Genomic DNA, 22138 nt, shown 5'->3' with positions numbered 1-22138 from the left:
GGACTCAGAGCTAAGTTTGGGAACTCGCCTAAGGACATGCTAGAGGCAAATCTAGGGTCTGGTCCATCAATTAGGTTGATGCAATCACATGATTTTTTTTTTTTTTTTTTTTTTTTGTCTACTAACAAAACAGTGTTAGAGACTTCAACAGAAGACTTCTAAAATCCATTCACTTTGCACTCTATTTTCTAATAAAAGGATTTATGGCTGGCTTCTCTTAACCATATATATTTTGGATAGTTACCAAAAAAAGAAACAAAAGGGATGGGGGAAAATAAGACTCAAACCAGAGAAGAAAGGAAAGCAGCAGTAAGAAGTGGGAAAGAAAACAAATGAGTCACAGGCTGAATTTCGGCTTTGCATTTCAAAATGGACAAATGGGCCATGGGGATGATCTGGTGCCATTGAAAGGACACATTTGGAAATCTGAAGGTGAGTTGGGGTTTCCCATGTGTGGGAAGCACTGCTGCTTTGAGCTCATCTGTGATGAGTGGAAGTGCTCAGAAGCAACAAGGAATTGTCCTTACTACGTCAATAGCACCCCAGAGGAGATGCGTGAGCTCATCAGTTCAAAACCCACCTGCAGGTCTAGAATGTTTGGCCAGCACTGCAGGATCCCACTAACTGGGGCTTCCCCAGACCTCCTGGAAGACATGGTTAAGGGAACTCTGGGAAGCTCGGGAAGAGATGTCAGGACTCATGCCAGAGATGCAAACATTGTCCCCACCCCCTGGAAGGAAAAGGTCTTAGATCTACAGAGATAGCCCCTGAGGAAGGTCAGGGCTGGAGGCAGGGTTTGATTCAAGGAGAACCCCAGCTGGTTCACCCCAATGCTCCTGCTCAGTCTCAGGGAACCAGGTGCCAAGTTCTTTGGTAGGAGGAACTGTGAATCTGAAGGAAAAAATACAGACTATTCAAAGACCTGCCTAAAGCTTACTAAAAGTGCTAACATTGACAGCCAGGCTTCCTTCCCAATTTCCAGTGTCCCAAAGCAGCAGGCTCAGGGACATGGCTGTGAATACACAGTGACATCAGGGCATCAGCAGAAATAGGGCAGCCCTGGGAGCATCAGCCCATATCCTGCGTAAAGGGAGAAAATGAGCCTGAGAGGGGGCTGAGAGGTTGTCACCTAAGGGTTGAGAGAATGGAGAATGGCCTATGAAGGACAAAGCCCATCCCTTAGGAGACAGACTGTTCTCTGGCAGCCCCCAAGGGAGGGGTAATCCGTAGATTTCAGTGGTCTCAGCTTTACCTACCCTACCAGGGGTTTAAAGAGCAGACAGCTAAAAAAAAAATAGACTCTGACAAGAAGGTCTGGAAGCCTGAGTCTCGAAGGCATCCCTCCTTGAGCACACCCTCCCAGGCTCCACAGAGACATAATAAAGCATGCCGGGCACTCTAAACCCACCTTCTTGACGTTTTGGAGTCCGTATGTTCTGGTTGGGTGTGAGAGTCCCTCGATGGGCATCTGTTGATTTTGTTGACTCAAAAGCAATATCTTCTTCTTTGACGACAGCTTCCCAAGTTCCATTTGAGGAGCCTTCCCTCCCCAACTCATTTGGCATGTGGGGAGGTTGTGGGGTTGGCAGCCTGGCAGGGGCTCAAGAGAGGGCAAATCCAAACCCAGCTTCAGCTAATTCACAGATGGGCACAAGGCTCAGTCTAGGTTGGTGAAGAGTAGGCACCAGGACTTCTACTGGGATTAATTAAGAGTGTCTCCTCTGGGCTGGGGGTGTGGCTCAGCAGTAGAGTGCTTGCCTACTGCATACGGAACCCTTGGTTCAATCCTCAGCACCACATTAAATAAATAAATAAAGGTGTTGACAACTGTAACTAAAAAATAATATTAAAAAAGAAAGAGTATCCCCTCTTTCCTGCTGGTTTGTAAAACTAGTATAACATAAACTGGGAGTTTAGGGTGGCCCATCCTGTCACCACGTGGGAAAAACTTACTCAAAGACAAAACCAACACAGAAGAAAGCCAGGCAAGAGATAGACAATAGATGGATGATAGACAGGTGAGTGGATGGATGGATGGACAAATGGATAGGAAGGCAACAGACAGAAGGACAGAGAATGCTCAATGCCACTATTAAGCATAGTATAGAGTTAGACTTGGAGCTCCATGTGTGCATGACTTCTGTACTTATTCACATGAACCCATCACTTCACTTTCCATTCTTATTTAAGCTGTTGTGAGCTGCATTGATATCACCGGCAGCTACAGAAATTCTCACTAGAAAACTCCAACTCCTCACCTCAAAAAAAAAAATCGTTGATTTCAACTCCTGCTTCAAAACTAAGAATCTCGCTCAATATTCCATATAGTAGACAAAAGTTCAATCTGTTTTTTGTAATTCAGTAACTGTGTCTTACCATCAGGGAAAAGAGACTTCCCAGTTACCTGCAAACTTAGAGACAAAAAATGCAAGGAAGCCTGCCCCTTCTCTATAATAACCTCACCGGAAATTGAATATCTTTCCGAGAATTACCTCCAAAGAGGCAAGAAAATAGAAAAAAGGAAGAAAAAGAAAAACCAGGAAACCTCTGTCTCTTTGTTGTGTTCTTGATAACAAGAGGGCACATCCCCATTAAGCCTGTGAGTTCTTGGTTTCACAATTCAAGGAACGCTCCAACGTGAGAAAACCTTTTCTGCCTCCTAAACCAGTGGTGTTACTTTATGTTTCTGAGTAGAAAATAGGGTTTTCACACTGCTCTGGTCAAAATGCATGAGATTATAAGACCTAGAAGTTCATTACCTTGAGATTCTGACAATGAATGTTATAGATAAGACGAAAAAATGACGAGCTGTTAGCAGGCTCTTTCTCATTCACTTATGTCTACCCTTTCAGAGGGGAAACGACCTTTAATACAAGTAGTAATTTCTAAAAACCTAATCCGTGTAGACCTAACATAAGTCTTTTCTTAAGGGTTAAAGAAAAATCACGATGGCCATTAATGGTCTTTCCTGTATAGGGTAAACTCTAACCTCCCTGTGACCTTACCCAGAAGCCTCCATTTCCTAAAAGTCTCCTTTCTCTCCAGATCTCCACTGGAAGCCCTTTCCTCCTGGAGGTTGGCCCAGTATTGTTGAATCTGGACACGCATTGGCCAGCGTAGGGCATGTAACTTGGCCAAAGGTGAACACTGAAATAAATCAAGAATTGGAAGATAACCGGAAAAAAAAAATATTCAAACATGAACCAACTACTGTATAAACACACAAAAGCTTTTAAAATCTATTCTCTGTTGTGCCATCTTCAAAATCTTAGAATTTCTATATTCTATGTGTAAAAGAGACCTGCTATTATCACTTACTTCATTCACTCTCTATAGAGAGAATTTTTTTTTAATTGAGGACAACATGAAAAGTAAGGGCGCTAATGGATTTTACATATTGAATACAAAAGATTCCATGACTCCACAGGGTTACTCAGAAAGACAGGAGGGGGAAGGAAAGGCTGAAGAAGACACAAGAATGCCAGCCAACAGACGTAGAAAGAATAGAAAGAAAGCAACTGGAAAGCCACTGTTTTGTAATCACTTTTATGGTTTGGATCGGAAATGTCCCCCAAAGGCCATGTGCTAAAGTCTTGGTTGCCAGCCTGTGGCATTCATTATGAGGTACTGCTACCGTTAGGAAGTGGGGCCCCAGTGGGAGAAAGTAGGTCCCTCAGGGGTGGGCCTTTGAAGGGGATATTTGGCCCCTTTCCCCCCACACATGCTTTTTGGCCACCATGAGCTGAGCTGCTTCATGCTACCGTATGTTCTCCCCATGACATCCTGCCTGATCGTGGTTCTAAAAACAGTGGAGCCAAGTAACCACCAACTGAAACCTCTGAAATGAGCCCAAGTAAATCTTTTCTCCTTTAAACTATTTTTCTCAGGTATTTTGTCACAGCAATGGAAAGCTGACTGATAATGACTAATGCAATGATTAATTCAGGAGGTATCAGCCATGGCCATTAAACCCATGGGGTGCAAGATTTTTGGGATATCAAGTTAACTCCACTATCTTAGCATGATTTCACAGATTACATTAGAGAAAGGCAGGCATACAATGCGTAGGTGGGGGACATCACCTTGTCCAATCATCATTTCTAATCATCGGGGCAAACTCCACATGTAACATGCTAGCACCATGTGTACTCTTGCCGATATGAAACCTGAATCTAATGGTGAGAAAGCAATTTTTTAAAAACCACAAATGTGAGACATTCTACAAAATAACTGATCCAAAATTTGCAAGAGAGTTAATGTTATAAAAGACACAAAAGCCTAGACTAACTGTTCAGAGTTAAGGAAACACAAGAGAAATGACAATCAAATGCAATTTTGATCTTTGATTAGATTTATGTTTTTTTAAAAAAAAATCAACAGAAAGGACATTTCTGGTGATACTGGTAATATTTAAACCCGGTACAAGATATCAAATATTACTATATAATTGTTAAATATCTGGAACGGTTATGTAGGAGAATGTCTTTGTATTTAGAAGATACATGCTGCTGCATTTAGGAACTCAGTTTCATGATGCTTGTATCTTACTTTTAAATGGCTCAGGAAAGAAGAGGCATACATACATAAATAATGAAATAGGTATGGAAAAATGAGAATAATTAGTACATCTAAGTACAGGATCCATAGATATTCATTATACTCTTCTTGTAATTTTCTGTAACTTTGAAATGATTCAAATAAAAGCTGGTGGGGATGGGACTTGTAAAGAAACCCCTGAGCAAATCTTTATTAAAAAGTTATGATTTACCCAAATAGTATTTTGCACTGACCAAACTCAATTACTTGATTTTACAAGTCTAAACAATTTATGTCTAAAATTAATTCCACAGTCCTTTTGAGCTGGTCGAGTTTCTCTATAAAGAATAAGAGAGTAAACATTTTAGGTTTTGTGAGCTGCATACAGGCTCTTGTTTTGTTCCATTGTGTTTACAGCCCTTTAAAACCCAAAAAACACTCCTAACAAGAGAGCCAGTATAAAAAATAAGCTGAAGACCATAATCTGCAAACCTCTTATCTAGATGAAATTCCATAGAGGTCTATTGAAATAATAAAATCATGGTCAGGTAAACATGGCAGACTCTCTCCTCTCTGGAATTATTTCGAGACAGTCTGGTCTGGTTACAGGGAGGGGACTTCCTCCTGGAAGCAGTTTCTTTAGGGACCAGCTCTTTGCAACCTACCTTTTCACCCTTAAGTCCTCGAGGACACAGTGCAGTGTCTGATTAAGATTTCTAACGGCAAGACACTTGCCACTTGTTTGTAACTCTGTCCCACTTTGACACCAGACCTTTGATTCAGCTCTCCAGAGGGCTCACATCATCTGAGCATTTAACTTTCAAAATTTTGACTATATACACTTAGTAAAAATGGCAAAGAAAGAGTGAGAAGCCAAGAGAAAAGATCACCTACTCATCCAGTTTTTTTTTTCTGCCCCGCTGAGACCTCATCCCCTGCACTCCCCTTCACCCCACACTCTAGATTTTCACGCACCAATCCCTCACTCCAAACCCACCCCCAAATCTCTTATCCCTCCCATAAAAATCCCAATTCTAGAAACAAGACAGTGGTTAAGAGCCAAAGCTAAGGAATTAAACTACCTGAATTTAAATCTCTCTTACTGTGTAACCTTAGCAAAGTTATTTGATCCTTTGTGCCTCAGTTACGTCCTCTGTCAAATGGGCTTAGTAATAGTACCTTATAGGCTAGGAAACAGTACCTTATAATTTCCAGGTTAAAGAAAGTTATAAGAATAATATAATGAATTCCATATATCCTGTACTTAGAGTTATTATTCTAATACTATAATAGAATGACAGGTAAGTTGTTTGACACCAGGCTGATAAAAGGGAAACCAGACCCTAGACCCTGAAGGCACTCTTCTGTCTGGTGAAAATGAGGAGGTTTTTCTTATACTCACAATCAACTAGGGCATTTTTTGGTAAACAAAGACCTTGGAATCTCTACATAGTTGTAAATAACATTTAGAGTGGATCCAACTCAGACAAAAAGGTGATAGTTTGTTAGACAAAAATAAATATTCACCAATACCATACATACATTTGCCAACTGGGGTCATAAACCTGGTACAAGTTACCACTGAGCTTCTACTTTGAATAACACAAAGTTAGAAAGTTCCAAACGATTTCTTAAAAAAGAACTACATAGTATAGAAGCCATACTATTTTTTTGGTAATTAATTTAATATTTAATATATTCATATTTTCCTCTGTATTAACTAAACCCACAATATGATTTTTTTAATTTTATTTTTTATCCTAATTTGTTATATATGACAGCAGAATGCATTACAATTTATATTACACAGATACAGCACATTTTTTTCACATTTCTGGCTGTACACAAAGTATATTCACACCATTCGTGTCTTCATATATGTACTTAGGGAAATGATGCCCATCTCGTTCCACCATCTTTTTTACACCCCTTCCCCTCTCCCCTCTCTCCCCTTTGCCCTATCTAGAATTCGACTGGGAAGGGGTATATATTCCCCAAAGATCTTCACATGTAGAAGCCATATTCTAAGAAAATTGAACTGCTTAGGTTTTAAAACTTGAAATTGTGAAAACCACGTAATATTTTTTAAATGGTGCAGCACAGGGGGTAGGTATGAGTTAGAACTGTCTCCCCAGCATCCACAAAACTCTCTGGGTCTGTAGCGTGGCACAGCCGCAGCATTCTCATCTAGTCTCCAAAGGCAGGCATTTGAACTCTGCATAGATCCAGTGTCTAGGAACTGTCACTTTCCTAAGATTATCCAGGCTGACTTTTCTGTCTTTTGCCCCTTTCTGTAAACCAACTCCACCTCTGGAACAGTACAATCCCCCCTTCTTGCTAGACTGGTCTGTGGATACAAGTTCTAGAAAACATACCTGCTAGTCTGAGTCCGTGAAAGCCCAATAGTCTCAGCTCAGACAAAATCTCAGCCTGAGACGGAGGAAACATTCTGCATTCGTGGTTTCTGTTCTCATGGCTCTGTGGGTCCTACACTTAGAAATATACGTGTATCTTGTTTCCCTGGCTCCTGAGTCAGCTTTTCTTCAACTCTGGGTGAGGCTCACACCCCTGGTTTCCTTACCTCAGGATACCCATGTGGTTCATTGTCCCTTTGCAAACTCTATGCCAGGGCTAAGTCCCACCGGGGAAGCCAGGACTTGATCCCTGATCCTCACACTGTTTCGGTCAAGTTTTCATTGCAGTGACCAAAAGACCTGACAAGAACAACTTAGAGGAGGTAAAGTTGATCTTGGCTCATGGTTTCAGAAATTCAGTCTGTAGCTGGCAGACTCCATAGCCCTGGGCCCAAGGTGAGGCAGCACATCACGGCAGAGAAGAGCTGCTGAGGTCATGACAGACAGGAAGCACAGAGCCCCAGTCAACGGGGTCAACACAAACCCCAAAGGCTGTCCCCAGTGACCTCCTTTCTCCAGCTAAACCCTACCTGCCTACAGGCACCAACCAGTTCATCCATTCAAGTGGATTAATCCACTGATTAGGCCACAGCTCTCGTAATCTAATCATCTGGCCTTTGTACATTCTTGTGCTGTCTCACAAATGAACTTTTGGGAGACACCTCATATCCAAATCATAACAGATTCCAAATACGAGCTTCTCAAATGCAGCAGTGGGCCCAATCCTCCATGGTTAAAGGACTTAGACACTACCCTGCTTATCTTTGGTTTTGTCCTCCTACCAGAACAAGAGAGCAACTTGTGCCCACGTCCTTCATGTCCCTCAGCTGCACCCTCAGGCCATCGATAGTCTAAGCTCTTCATTTACTTAACAAACCCTCTGAGTATTCTAGGTACTTCTGTGTTCTTCTGACTGTGGACTTTTTAACTGTGGTCTGAAACTAAAGCTTACCTCTCTACCCCAACCTCCTCCCATTCATTACTGTGAGACCCGTCAAAGAACAGTGCCTCTGCACACACAGATTCCATCCTCTAACTCAGCATCTTTGGCTGGGAAAGAAACAAATTCTGTGTGTAGATCTGGAGCCTTGTTTTCAGACAAGGCTGCTCTAAATCCAAAGGCGATATTCCTACCTGATGGGTGTATTCATGGAGATATAGTGAAAAGGTGGAGGCCTACAAGGCATATCTGGAGGAAATATTAGGTGAACAAAATGGATACCAAAGACCCACTTCTACTGAGCTGAGAGCATGATCCAGATAGATGAGGTCAGCTCCTGGAGAGTCTGTTATTGTCAGCGGAGTGCTGAGCCCAGAGTCACTGGAAAGGAAGCTCTAGCATCAAAGAGAAGCACAGGGAGCCTGTCAGCTCGTAGCAGGGACATGCTGAGCCAATTATGCCTTACCTGCAGATGAGCTCTGGTTTAGACGTAGTAAGGGACAGAGGTGCTGAGGGAAGTGTATATATGGGCAGAGGGGAGGGAAACTACAGGAAGGAGTGTGTGGAAACAGCAATCTGGGAACATCCATTTTTCTTTTAACAAAGAAGGGCAGTGGAGAAGCAGGGGAAAGAATGCTGATGTGGGCAATGTTGAATGTTCTGCAAAATAAACATGTGTACAGCCCTGTACCATCTTTTAAAGCATTTATCCACATTCTCCTGTTGAAGTTCACAAAAAGCCTATGAAATAGAGCTATAAAATTTTCAACACTATTTTACGGGGAAAATGAGAGGTGAAGTAAAGACTTGAACTTTTAGTTTTCAGGCTCCAAAATCCATGCCTTTTCAACTTCATCAAACAATATTCTGAAAGCCACCAGCATGTGAATCCACTCTATGTAATTCCATTTATAAGGTTCAAGAGAAGGTAAAAGAAAGGCTATGGTGAAATGAATCAGAACAGTGCTTGTCTCCAAGGCTTTGAGATTCAAGGAGACAAGATGAGAGAAAACTTCCTCTTATATCTTGATTGGGGAACTGGGGTACATGCACATCCATATTTTTCAAAATCCATCAGATTATACATTTAGGAGCACTGTGTTTACTGTAGGGACATTACATCTCAATAAACAAAAATCATCATGCATAGAATCTATTAAATAAATTTGATATTTTGAAATCTTTATTTGAAGTTTATATCCATATATATTTATAAATATTAAGACTCTAGCCTATCTTGTGTTCAGACCTAATCATAGAAGCCTCTTAATTCTACTGTCATAGCAGTACTCTGACAGAGCCTAGCTTCAAAACATAAAACTTTCATACTGCAGTTATTATCCACATTTGAACTTGGCCAATACCACAAGTTGAATATGATAAAAATATCTCCATGAAGTAGGCTCACTGAGGAACATGACCTGCATGCTTTTGAGATGCTGTAAATACACAGAAACACAGTTTTCACTGGGCACAGCTGTTTTTGTTTGGGACTGACAAGAGAAGGAAAAAGTTACTACTTTTGCCACAATAACATCCACACCCTTACATTCACCTGGGCCCCAATTGTCACATAGCAAAATTTGGTGGGAGCTGAGTACCAGCTACGGACTCTCCTTTCTATGTAGTTTGCAATTGCCGCAGTCCCTACCACTCCCCATTGTGCACCAAGATTCCCTCACCTACTTTTGTTTCCTGACTAGCCTAGTGATATATTTTTAAATTATATTCAAGCTGTGAATAAACTAAAAATTAAACACTGAAAGTTTCACAAATTGAATAGTATTAGGATGCTTCTTGAATCAAACCAATAGAACGTAGGCTATACTTACTCGCAGAGAAGGATTCCATTTTCTAGTCCTGTCCGAAAATCTTTATCACCAAAACTTCTGCCAGTTACTTGCTGGAAAAGAAAAAGAGAGCATGAATTTTCTTTTTTAAATCAGGTAACTCAAATTTTTTTAAAGAATATTCAATAACCTTGAAAAATCGGATAACATTCCAAGAAGAGGGAAAAATCTGTTAGGCCTGAATTTCTTTCCCATATGTATCTTTGCTAGATCAGCTAAAGTTAAATTTAGAATTTCTCTAGATATCCTGTTCATCCTGGTAAGGATTTGTTTTACTTTTAGGGGTTCATCCATAATAAGTCAAGGTCAGGGCCTCTTCATCCAGGGATCTGACCCACACACAGTTTCAAGAAAGCTTATGGGAAGTACCGCCTGAGGATGAAGTCTCTGTGCACGAAGACATCAGGGAGTTGGTGGAGGAAAGAATATAGATCCCCAACCTTGAGACACTAGCATAAGACCAGAAGAGTAAAGCCAACAACTATAAGCAGCCTGATATGAAAGAGAAAAGACACTGGAAAAAGAAAAAATATCTGACAGCAGAGGACGGCTGGCCACTGTGGTGCCTCTGGATCTCAGCACCCTTGGCTGGGGCCCCAGGGAGACTCTCATTCATTTGTTCATTCAGTACATATTTATGGATCACCTACAATTACCAGGTGAGTATGTATTGTATAACCTCAAAGAAGCCTCAAAATAGCAAAATAAACAATTCTAGACAATAAGCCAATAAATGAGATAAAATGGGACCGTCAAAAATACCCTAACAGTTTTTTGTTTGTTTGTTGTAGTGCTAGGGATTGAACCCAGGGCCTTGTACATACGAGGCAAGTACTCTACCAACTGAGCTATATCTTCAGCCCCCTAACAGTTTTTAAAAAGCAATAAATAAATAGCACAGATAGAACAAAATAAATAGATTATAGATTTCAACCTGATCATATTAATAATCACAAATATAACAAACAGAAAGATTATAGGCTTAAATCTAATCATATCAATAATCACATTAAATATAATGGTCTTAACACCCCAAATTAAAAGACAGAAATTGTCAAATTGGCTAAAAAAACAAGACCCAACCATATGCTGCCTACAAATATGCACTTTAAATATAAAGACAAAAATACGTCAAATAAAAGAGTGAGATAAGAGACATCATGCTAACACTGATCACAAGAAAGCTGCAATAATCATATTCATATCAAAGAAAGTTCAGAACAAAGAATAAGAGAGAAAATCACTTCATAATGATACAGGGCTAGTAGACTGGGAAGACAGCAGTCCTAAATACTCATGCACCTAATAAAAAAGCTTCTAGATACACAAGCCAAAATAGCACTGCCAAGAGCAGACAAATTCAGAATTAGAGTCAGAAATTTAAATATTTGTAATCAAAAGTTGATAAAACATGTAAATAGAAAATTAATAAGGGTATAGAAGACTTGAACAATACCTTTGATCAAATTGACCAAATAGACATTCCTAAAATACTCTACTCTCCAACAGAATACACACACCCCCACCCCACCTTGTGGTACTAGAGATTGAACTCAGGGGTGCTCTATCCTTGACTGCACCCCCAGCCCTTTTTACTTTTTGTTTTGAGACCGTGTCTCCCTAAGTTGCTAAGGCTGGCCTCAAATTTGTTATTCTTCTGCCTTGGCCTTCAGAGTCACTAGGATTTCAGGCGTGCACCACTCTGCCTGGACACATGTTTTTCTTAAATTCACAATGAGCATTTATCAAGACAAATGAAATTCTGGGCCAGAAAGCAAGTCTCAATACACTTAAAAGCATTTATACAAGGTATGTTACCTCACCACAATAAAACTAAACTCTAAATTAACAACAGAAATATCTCTGGAACATCCCCAAATATTTTTAAACTAAGTAACACAATTCTAAACATCCAAGTGATTAAAAAAAAATTTTTTTTTTAAAACAGAGAATCTATGGAAAGATACTGAAACAGTATTTGGGGAACATGTATAGCCAAAAGAAAAGAAAACATAAATTGCCACTCTCAAGAATGACAGATGACATCATTACAGATTTTACAAATATTAAAAGAGGATATTATAAATGAATTTTGCCATTAAATTAGCCAACTTAGATTAATCTGATAAATTCTTTGACACAAACAACCATAGTTAATGCACTGAAGAAAGAAATAACCTTTCCATAAAATAAATCATCACTAGTAGAATTACCTGGCAAACTGTACCAAACATTTATAGAAGAAATAATATAGTTCTATACAATACTTCCCAATACATTTTATTTGGCCACAAAACCAGACATTATAAGACATACACACACATGCAAAATATATTCCAATGTGTTATTTCTTCATGGTGGGAATTGTGTATGATTTTTATTGTGCTTTTAAAATTTTTCCACATTTTCCTAAAACTTTCCACAATCAATATATATTACTTCGTTCTCAGAAAAACCAAATAAAATAAGTTTTTTCTTAGACCTGATACAAGAGCAGCCTGAGGAAATCAAATGGTCTCAATTCTTCCTTATAATCCAAAGTTCAAGTTCTATGATAAAACATCTTCATTACGACTCTACTAGAAGGTCAGCTCAATAGCCAATATAATAATAGAATGCCTCAAAAATTATTAACTCCTCTCATTCTTATTTGAGGAAAGATTAAAAAAAAGTCATTCTTAACAGTTTGTATATATACCACTTTTTCCCAAGATAAAAAAAAAAATTAAGAAAGATGCCTTTTCAAATAGTAATATTTTAAATACAGACTTTAAACATCTTAGTATTTTCTTTCCAGAGTATTTAGGAGAGAGACACCAGTACTTTTGTTAGGATCTTTGTTAGTACTTAATAAGTGATATGTTTCTGAAACTTTCAGCAACAGCAGCAACTTCACCTAGAATGAATGCTAGAGAGACAAACTCCTAAATCAGAATCAGCATTCTGAAAGATTCCTATGTGATTCATGTGCACAGTAACTCACAAGGCCCAACCTAGGATACTGCTGTGGTTTAGATGTTATTCGCCCCCCACCCCTAGTTTCCTGTGTTGGAGGCTTGGACCCCAGAGTGATGGTAATGGAAAGCGATGGGCCCTGTAAGACATGAGGCCTCTCGAAGTTTCTTTTGTCAATTGGGGGTGGAATAATCCTTAGGGGATCAGTACTGGGAAATGGTTCAGAACCTGTAAAAGGTAGGATCCAGAGGAAGACTGTTATGGTTTGGATGTGAGGTGTTCCCCAAAAGCTCACGTGTGAAACCATGCAAGGTTTAGAGGAGAAAGGATCGGGATATGGGAACCTTAACCTAATCAGTGAATTAATCCCCTGATGGGATTAACTGAGTGGTAACTGAAGGCAGGTAGGGTGTGGCTGGAGGAGGTGGGTCCCTGGGGTCATGACATTGGGATATATATTTTATATCTGGAGAGTGGACTCTCTTTTGCGTGTGTACGTGTTCTCTCTCTCTCTCTCTCTCTCTCTCTCTCTCTCTCTCTCTCTCTCCTTCCTGACCATCATGTAAGCTACTTCCCTCTACCACACTCTTCCACCATTCTCTTCAGCCTCACCTCGAGTCCTGAAGAATGGAGCCAGTGATCTGTGAACTGAGACCTCTGAGACTATGAGCCCCCAAATAAACTTTTCCTCCTCTACAATTGTTCTGGTCAGGTCTTCTAGTCCTGCAGTGAAAAAGCTGACTAATGCAAGGCCATTAGGTCACTGGGTGTACCTCCTTGGAAGGGTTTAGGGGACCCCCAGTCTCTCCCTGGCTTCCTCTTTTGTGATGCAACCTTTCACTCCTGCATGTGCTCCTGACATTGCCACTACCATGAGGTAGGTGATGCAGCCAAGGAGGAGCCCTCACCAGAGCCTGTGCCATGCTGCTTAGATGTTCAGCATCCAAAACTTGGAGATAAACCTATTTTCTTTATAATGTTAGCCCACCCTGGGTATTTCATTATAGCCATGAAAATTGACTAAAAATATGACACTAATCAAAGTCAACAGTTCAGACTCACAAAGTAGGGGCCTTCCATTGGTATCAGGATTTTGGAAGTTGTGTCTCAACAACCCTTCTCAACAACATCTTTATAATGTGTTTACAATATCACACATTATATATTCTAACTGTAAAGACTGCTAATTGCTGTTTGTTTAATGATAGCAGAAGTCGTTGCTAGTAACAGCAAAATAACTGCCAAGAGTCAATCACCATTTCCAACAGTCCATTTGCAGGGGAAGTGAAAAGTGAGAGCCCAAATCTTCCCTCACCTTCCCACCTGGATGCCCACTGACTGAGGACTCTCAATAACCTTTCAGTCAAGGAACTGGCCAAGCCATCATCTTGTCACCCCTCTCCAAAGATCAAGGGCATGATGGGAGTCTTAGCAGAACTCTTGAACAGAACCTGAGGTGAGGGGTGGCCAGAAAGAGAGCCCAGGTGCAGAACCTCTGAGGGGCCAGCAGAGGAGAAGCTGCATGAACACCAAGAGCACCCTATCATCTCCCCAAATCCTGCTCTCCCTCTCCGCTGCTCCTTGTCCATCTAGTCAGCTCATCCCTGAAACTCCATCCTTAGAGCTGTTCAGACCCAAATCTTAAAGTTGTGCTGATCCATCTCTTTGACACTCATCATCAACAAATTCTGTTGATTCTTCTTTCAGAACTTAGGCAGAACCTGGCTGCTCCTCTCTGCCTCCACCTCTGCTTTCCCCAAACCACTGTCACCTGACACCCAGTCTCTTAATTGCTCTCTCTGCTTCCCAACTGTGCCTCCCTTTGACCTCAGCCCGGGAGCTAGGGTAACCCTACAAAGTTAGATCAAGCCACCAGTCCACTTGAGACCCCCCAATATCTCCCCACCTCACTTGTAGTAGAGTTCCCCAACAACATAAAAACAAACAAGCACACACACACACACACACACACACACGCACACACACAGACACTATTAGGAATGCATGGATAAAAGCTATTGGACACCACCACCATCTTAAAAGTAGGCGTATACACATCTTGTCATGCAAGAGGATCTTCAAAAGTACTTATGAGGACACATATGTCATCAGCTATGCCTATGTCCCTTTCAGGAAAGCCCAACATCTGATTTTTCCTGCTTGATGGCTTAGGATTAATTCATTTTAATTACTAACCAAAACATTTTATTGGAGGAACAAGCAGATTTAAAAAAAATAGCTGATGAATGGCTAATTTACCAAAATCTTGATGGTTTTCAAAGAAAAACTTTCATCTTCCTTAGCAATTAAACCAAAAAGGCAGAAGCGAAAGACATTATAATGTGTCATCACCCGGTTTTATGAGAGCGATTATTGAGGAAGCTCATCTGTATCCAATTTCCTTTTCATAGAGCTCAAAGGTAATTCTGTCCCTGAGTCTGTCCATATCCCGCAATCTGTTTATTCCATTCAAATAACTGAAATATGGAGGACTTTAAAAAGCCAGTCTAATGAAGAAAACCACACAACCTCATGGAAACATTTTTATGATGTGTTTAAAATATAACACATTGTACATCACAATGCTACACTCTGCTAATTACTATGTTACCATTGTTATTATGTAATCACCAGGAAGAGTCAAAGGCTGCCAAGAATCAGCTTCTAAGCCTGATCGTCACCATTTATATCAATGGCATTTTGGAAATATTTTCATTAATCTTTTGTTGTTTTTTGAAAGAAATCTGATAGACGAACCACAATCCACTAACAAACTGCAGGTCTGAAGAGCATTTTAAATAAATAACCCTAGGATAATGAACTTGGGAGGAGATTGTTGGGTGACAAAATAATGCTCCCTAGAGTAAAGCAACAGAAACCAAATATAAGACTTAGTAGATTTTTTTTTTTTTAAACATATTGAGGATTCTACCCAGGGGCACTCCATCACTGAACGACAGCTCCAGCCACTGCCCCCCACCCCCATTTTAAATTTTTCTTTCTTTCTTTCTTGCTTTTTGAGACAGGGTCTCGCTAAGATGCTCAGTCTTGCCTCAAACTTGTGATCCTCCTGTTTCAGTCACCTAAGTTTCTGGGATTTATTGAGTAGATTTTGACAACTTTTGAAAGACTATTTTCCATAAATTGTGTAAAACCAAGTACATTTTTCAGAAGGCTGTGATTTCCTCCTACAAACTGTTAATGAAAAAAGTCACACCTCCTTAATTCACTGAGATTATTTGCAGTTCATTATGCTTACTTCTCTTCTGATCCTACTTGACTTAATTAACAAGAAGAACTCTGCATATTTTGATACCTATAATGTAAAATAAAGCAGCATAGAATTGGTCTTATTTTTCACATTTTCTGATAAATAAACCCCCTGGAGGATTGCTAGAAAAATCAAATCAAAATTCTACAGAAGCACTTTGGAAACAACCATGAGTTATACTCCCTTAAGCAAGAATTTTCAACCAACCAATCAATTTACTGAATACCTATTTCATTCCAGGCCTATAAAAGGCACGAGTGAGAGCCAAACTGCAGGATTTAGACCCTACTCAGTAGGCATCACAACCAAGGGACAGAAGAAACATGATAATACAGTAAACTGTTGGAAGACAAATGTGGACAGAAAGAATCAAGAGCAAGAAGAAAGGAATGAATAAATTGCATGACCAAAGAAGGAGCAGAATGACAGATACTCACATTCCTAGAATATCTACCATATGTCTCCTGTATATACCTGAAACATATTAATTATTTCTCATAATGACTTTAAGGTGTTTGATTATTATGCCCAATTTAAAGTTGAAAAAAGCTAGGTTCAGAGAGGTTGGGTAATTTGCTCAAGGGCACAAAGCTAGTAAATAGCAGGGCATGAATTTAATCCATGCTCTTAAGCATCATTCTATGAAGTATCTAAGGAAAAGACTACGGGAAAGCCAAAGAATAAGCTCCCTCTGCCTAAGACAAAGAAGGCCTTTAGGAGGTTGGCATTTGAGTTGGTTTTGAAGGAAAAAGGAGGAGATGGTGTAGACACTCCAGGCATCTGGCTGATGGTTTCTTCAAACGAAGACCAAAAGTTGTAAGGGCTGAGCGCAGGGTCCTGTAGGCAGGAAGGGGAGAGTGATGGATCAGATGTGCCCGAGGGGGCACCACATCACAGGGAAGGACTTTGTGCTTACAATATTTTATATTTAAAAATAATTACACAATTAATGCCAAGACTCTGGCTTGTACTTGAACCTAGAGCAAGAGATACCCCAGAAGATGGGATTAAGGGAGGATTCTTTAGTAATTATTTCCCCATTTCCCATAGCTTCCAACTCCTGAAGGGATTATTCTAGAGGGACATTTTGCTTATTTCTCTTAATGACATCCTGGTGGACTCCCCTGCACCCCCATCTACCCTCACTGTTGGAATCACAATGGAACAGAGACCACCTGGTCCAGTTTTCCTTCAGGACTGCCACCTCAGTCCCCACCCCACCCCACACCCCTCAGCATACCATGGCCACACCTACCTTTCCATTTTTTCCTGCCAGCTCACATGGAAGAAATATCTGTTCTCTGTCCACACTGGCTTCCCCTGTCAGGGCTGGGATCCTATCCCTCCCCATGCCTTTCTCTGCCCACAGCATCCTTCATCTTTCTGCCAGTAGCATAATAAGTTCCCTCTTTTCCTAAAAAAAACCTAATTCAGTCCAGCTCTTCAACCACCATCCTGTTTTTCTCTTTCCTTTCACAACCCAAATCTCCTACATGAGTATCCAGTTTCCATTACCCTAGCCTCACAACCTGGTCACCCGCAAGCTGTCTTCATTTAGTTCAAAGAAAAAAAAATCTCAAAAAGTCAAGAGTTAGACTTGAGTTGAACTTACAGCTCCAGCTGCACAAGTTAAATCCTCTCAGGTAGGTCAGTGGTCTTGTAGTAAGCCTTGCTTTCCCTATTGTGCTAAGCCTTGGTTTCCCCAGACCCACTGAAGGTACGATAATAGTAGATAATAGTACCTACCTCCGTGGTTTGCGTGAAGAACAAATGAATCAATGTGCATAAGACCATCACCACAGTCTCTGACTCACAGTTAGAGATCAATACATTTCATTGTCATTATTGGCAACAATGACCAAATTGCTAGAGATCTTGGTTTCTCTTTTTCTAATCCTCTTTTCCATTCTTTCCTCCCTGATCTCAAAGGAGGCCTGACCTTATTAGTTCCCCTCTTCTCTTCATGAAATCTAACTCGGAAGACATTTTTCTCATTTGATCATAATGTCTCAGCAACAGGAATCAACCACTCCTTCCTTTGGGGATCACTTGCCTCTCCCAGGCTTCACCCCTCCAACACTCCTAGTTCTTGTTCTGCCTCATTAAACAAATACTTCTTTTCCCACTGCATTACAGACTCTATCTCATTCCCTTTCTAACCATTAAAAAAAAAAAAAGGTAAAATGGCCTTTTCTCCTCTTCATTTCTCTCTCTAAAACACACACACACACACACACACACACACACATACACACACCCTCCCCTGGACAATCCCATCCAGTCCCTCAGCTTTCTCTCTCTCCTATATAAGGATAACACAATTTTAACACATGGAACTCAAACCTCAAGTCCACGATCAAACATTCAGTATCTCACTCCACATCTCCTCCTAGGTTCCTAATAAATATTTCACACTGAACATGATCAATACAAAATGTCTGTCTGTCCCCTAGTCCAACCTGCTCCACCTTTGGGCTTCTCCATAGCAATGAATGGTATTATCATCTCCGTCCCCGGAACAACACAGAGACGCATTCAAATCACCAGAAGAGCAGTGCTTTCTCTCCACAATCTATTTTAGGTCTCTACACTGTGTCACTAGTCCAAGCCTCTATTATCTATTAGCAAGACAACTGCAGTGGCCATCTGTGGGGCCTTTAACAAGCCACCGCCCACACAGCATTCAGGGATCTTTCTATAGATCCATATGTTTCACTTTTGTACATCAGAAAAAAGTCCAGGTTATGTGCCACCCCCTCTATTTTACAGGTAAGAAAAATAATATCCTACAAATTAAGTGACTTGCCCAAGGTCACGATGCAGCTGGCCAGCAGTGAGGGTGTTGCACTCCCTCATGCAGGCCAGCGCTTCACGCCCCACCACATGGCACCTGCAGGCCTGACTCTTCCTCCTCTGGTGGCAATTACATCGCTACACTTTCTTTAACAACAATAGCTCCTTATAGCTCTTCAGTTTGGGTTGGCAAGGAAACGGCACAGAAGCCCAGGCCTGGGGTTATTTCATCAACATTATCAGCCCACAATTATTTCTAGCACCAGCTCTGAGTGCTTAATATTGAGGATAATAAAATGCAATCTGCAGAATCCATTTATATTTTCATCATGTCATCAGAAAACCAGAAGGCGCTGTTTATAGCCACAGATTGACAGACCAAAAAAAAAAAAATCTAATTAGGAATACAGCGGATGTTCAAGGGCACCCTGGGAGCGTTCCATCCTTGGATCCAGCCATTGTATTAATCTAAACATGGAAAATGGGTCAGTCCGGGGATATGTGCGTGGTGTTGGCGTGACTGTGTCTGCACATCCTCAAGCTGCCCTGGTCTTACAAAAAGGCAGAACCACAGAGAAAGACAGGCAACACTCACAATGAGCCCCAACACAACCAAATGCCTTCGCAACTGATTCAAGAGCAAAGAGAATGAAGAATCCAGAAGGATGTGGGGCCAGCAGAGTGCTGAGGGCTAAGCAGGAGTCTTTGTTTCCAGAAGCGGAGATGTGTTTAGCCTGTTATTTATACCCCGGTGTCATGTTGCTCCTTAAATAAATATTTTCGTTCTGAGTTAATTTTGGCAAATCTGTCGTGCAACTGTTACCTAGTCCTCAGCACAGCGAAGTATAAAATCTTTGAATTAAGCAGATCTGAGCACAATAGTTTTGAAATCTGTCCGCTAAGCCAACCTGTTCAACCATACCCCTCCCAACATCACAGAGGCACAAATGACCCAGAACAGCAGTATTGTCGCTCCATATTTTAAGTCTATCCTTTTTCTCTGTCTCTATAATAGGACCCTAGTGCAAGTGTGTTAGTTAGCTTCTCATCGCTGTGACAAATATCTGAGAAGAACAACTTAGAGGAGCAAAGATTAGTTTTGTCTCATGGTTTCAGAGTTTTCACACCATGGTCAGCTGACATAATTGCATAAGGCAGAAAGTCATGGCAAGAGGGTGTGACAGAGGCAAGCTGCTCACCTCATAGCAGCCAGGAACTGAGACAGAGCATGTAGAAGTCATGAGGGACAAGAAATACCCTTCCAGAAATACATCTCCCCAGTGGTCTACTTCCTCTGACTAGGCCTTTCCTCCTAAAATTTCCACCACCTCCCATAATGCCATCAAAAATATTAATCTACCAGTGGATTAACCAGAACCCTCAAGATCAAATCACTTCCCCAAAGCCCCACCTGCTATACTGGGGAACAAGCTTTCAACACATGAGTCTTTGGGGGACACTTCATATCTAAACCACAACACCGCGCCTCCATCACCTGTCAGCAAGCTGATTATAGAAGTCTGTTTTCCAAGGGTGTCAGAGTAGAAGCCATTTGGTAGCACATTTAGTACTTAGTGTGTAAAAATGGTAGTTCTATTGCGTGGGGTTTTTTTGTTTGTTTTTTGTTTGTTTCACATTTAAGAAGAAAATCCCTAGCTGAAATGTCTAAAATCAGGTGGCTTCCAGTTTTTTTTTTTTTTTTTTTTTTGTCTTTTTCATAAATACTGCTTAGGAGAAAGAGAGGGCAGCTGAGGAAAAATTGTCACATCAAAAACGAAGCTGGGTTTGTGAATGCTGAGCACAGAATTGAACAGTGAGGCCCATGTGACAGCCACCTATACACACTGACCACAGAGAGACAATCATGCAAATATAAAAAGTGACACATTTTGTAACAAAACCGGACTTTGAAAAGTCAATATCATGAAGAAAAGGGGAAAAGTTACTACGTAAAAAAGAGAGAGAGAGATCATAACAAATTGCAAAGCATCTTCCTTCATGAGATCCTAGTAGGAAAGAACCATTACCGATGACATCTGGGTTGCTATGAATACATACTGGCCACCCGATATTACTGTTCACTTTATGAACAGTAATAATGGCGTGGTGGCGATGTGGGAGAACGGTCTCATGCTTTGGAGGTACATAGTAAAACATTTAGAGAGAAAGCTGTCTGACATCTCAAGTTTGTTCAAATGGTTGACTCAAAGTATTAGGAATGTGCGTGAGTGGGAAGCAAATAGAGAATATGCTAATGGTTGAAAGTAGGTGGTGGGTATATGGGTTTCTTTAAACCAAACCTTCCTTCTTTCTTTTCTTTTTTTCCTTCCTCCCTTCATTTTGAATGTTTCAAAATATTCATAATACAACGTTGTTTAGGAGCTAGGGCTGAAAGTGATTCAATAGCCCAGAGAAAGTATTCAGGTCAACAACCACATCAGTGCTTCCTCCTTAATTTCTAGGAGTGTATTTTCATATTTCTTTGGATGACAGTCATTTGCAGGCTCACTCTGGGTCCCCATATTTATGTTCAACTTGCTCTGTCACTTGCTCACTACACAGAATTGGTGGTGGCCAGTCATCAAATCGACATGATGTTAGTGCTGGGGATGGAAAGGCAGAAGGGTCAACCCCTCAGCTTCCCGATTTTTGGGCAATGAACTAGAACTAGATGCTCTGCCAAGTACACACAGTCCTGGAAACGGTGTAGAGCTGTCTGAAGAAGTGATCAATTTCACTATTTGATATTCTAAAAACTGAATAATTTTCAGCTAAGAATTCAAAGTAACCACAAAACTGCTGTACATCACCACATTGAGCATTGAAAAAGGCATCAAAGTCAAGTTAGAAAACTACTAGATTTCACCCAAACACGTTATTAGATTACCAAACGAAAATAAAACATGGCAAAATACCCAGTATAAAGATAAGATGATGAAATTTTAAACAGCCTTTTTAAAACAAAAAAAATAAAAATAAAGTTGGACTTTGGCACTAAAGAAAAAGCAGGCATGTGACCAATAGAAAATGGGGAGAGTGACTTAGGGGAAAGAGGGAAGGTATGATCATTGTGAATGAGGACAAGAAGTGCTTCTAGGGTAGAAAATACTATTTCTCTATTTGGGTAGTCAGTGCAAGACTATTCACCTTCGATACTTAACCAACCTATGTATTTGCTTTATGTGATTTTCCACATTTTTATATTAGACTATTTTTAATTACTATAACAAAATGCCTGAGGCAGTTTACTCTAAAAGGAAAAGGTTTGTTTTGGCTCTTGGTTCTGGAGATGCAAGGTTGAGGGGTGAAATCTGGTGTTGGCCATCCTTCTGGCGGAGTCCTGAGGCAGCACAGTGAATCACATGACAAGGGTCAGGGA

The 22138-nt window shown here is 40.6% G+C and overlaps 1 protein-coding gene across 4 annotated transcripts in view; it reads right to left on the bottom strand.

The window, feature by feature from the left end:
• Limch1 (LIM and calponin homology domains 1) overlaps nucleotides 1-22138 on the bottom strand; it is a 328214-nt gene that overhangs the window by 180893 nt on the left and 125183 nt on the right. For all 4 annotated transcript variants that reach the window (XM_071614252.1, XM_027936218.3, XM_071614253.1 and 1 more), the window contains exon 2: nucleotides 9723-9793. In XM_071614252.1, the coding sequence (XP_071470353.1) occupies nucleotides 9723-9793 (71 nt within the window). The remainder of the gene's footprint in view (nucleotides 1-9722; nucleotides 9794-22138) is intronic.

This window comes from Marmota flaviventris, chromosome 7 (assembly GCF_047511675.1).
Source record: "Marmota flaviventris isolate mMarFla1 chromosome 7, mMarFla1.hap1, whole genome shotgun sequence".
Lineage (NCBI taxonomy): Eukaryota > Metazoa > Chordata > Mammalia > Rodentia > Sciuridae > Marmota > Marmota flaviventris.
This window is presented reverse-complemented; position numbering and strand designations above follow the sequence as displayed.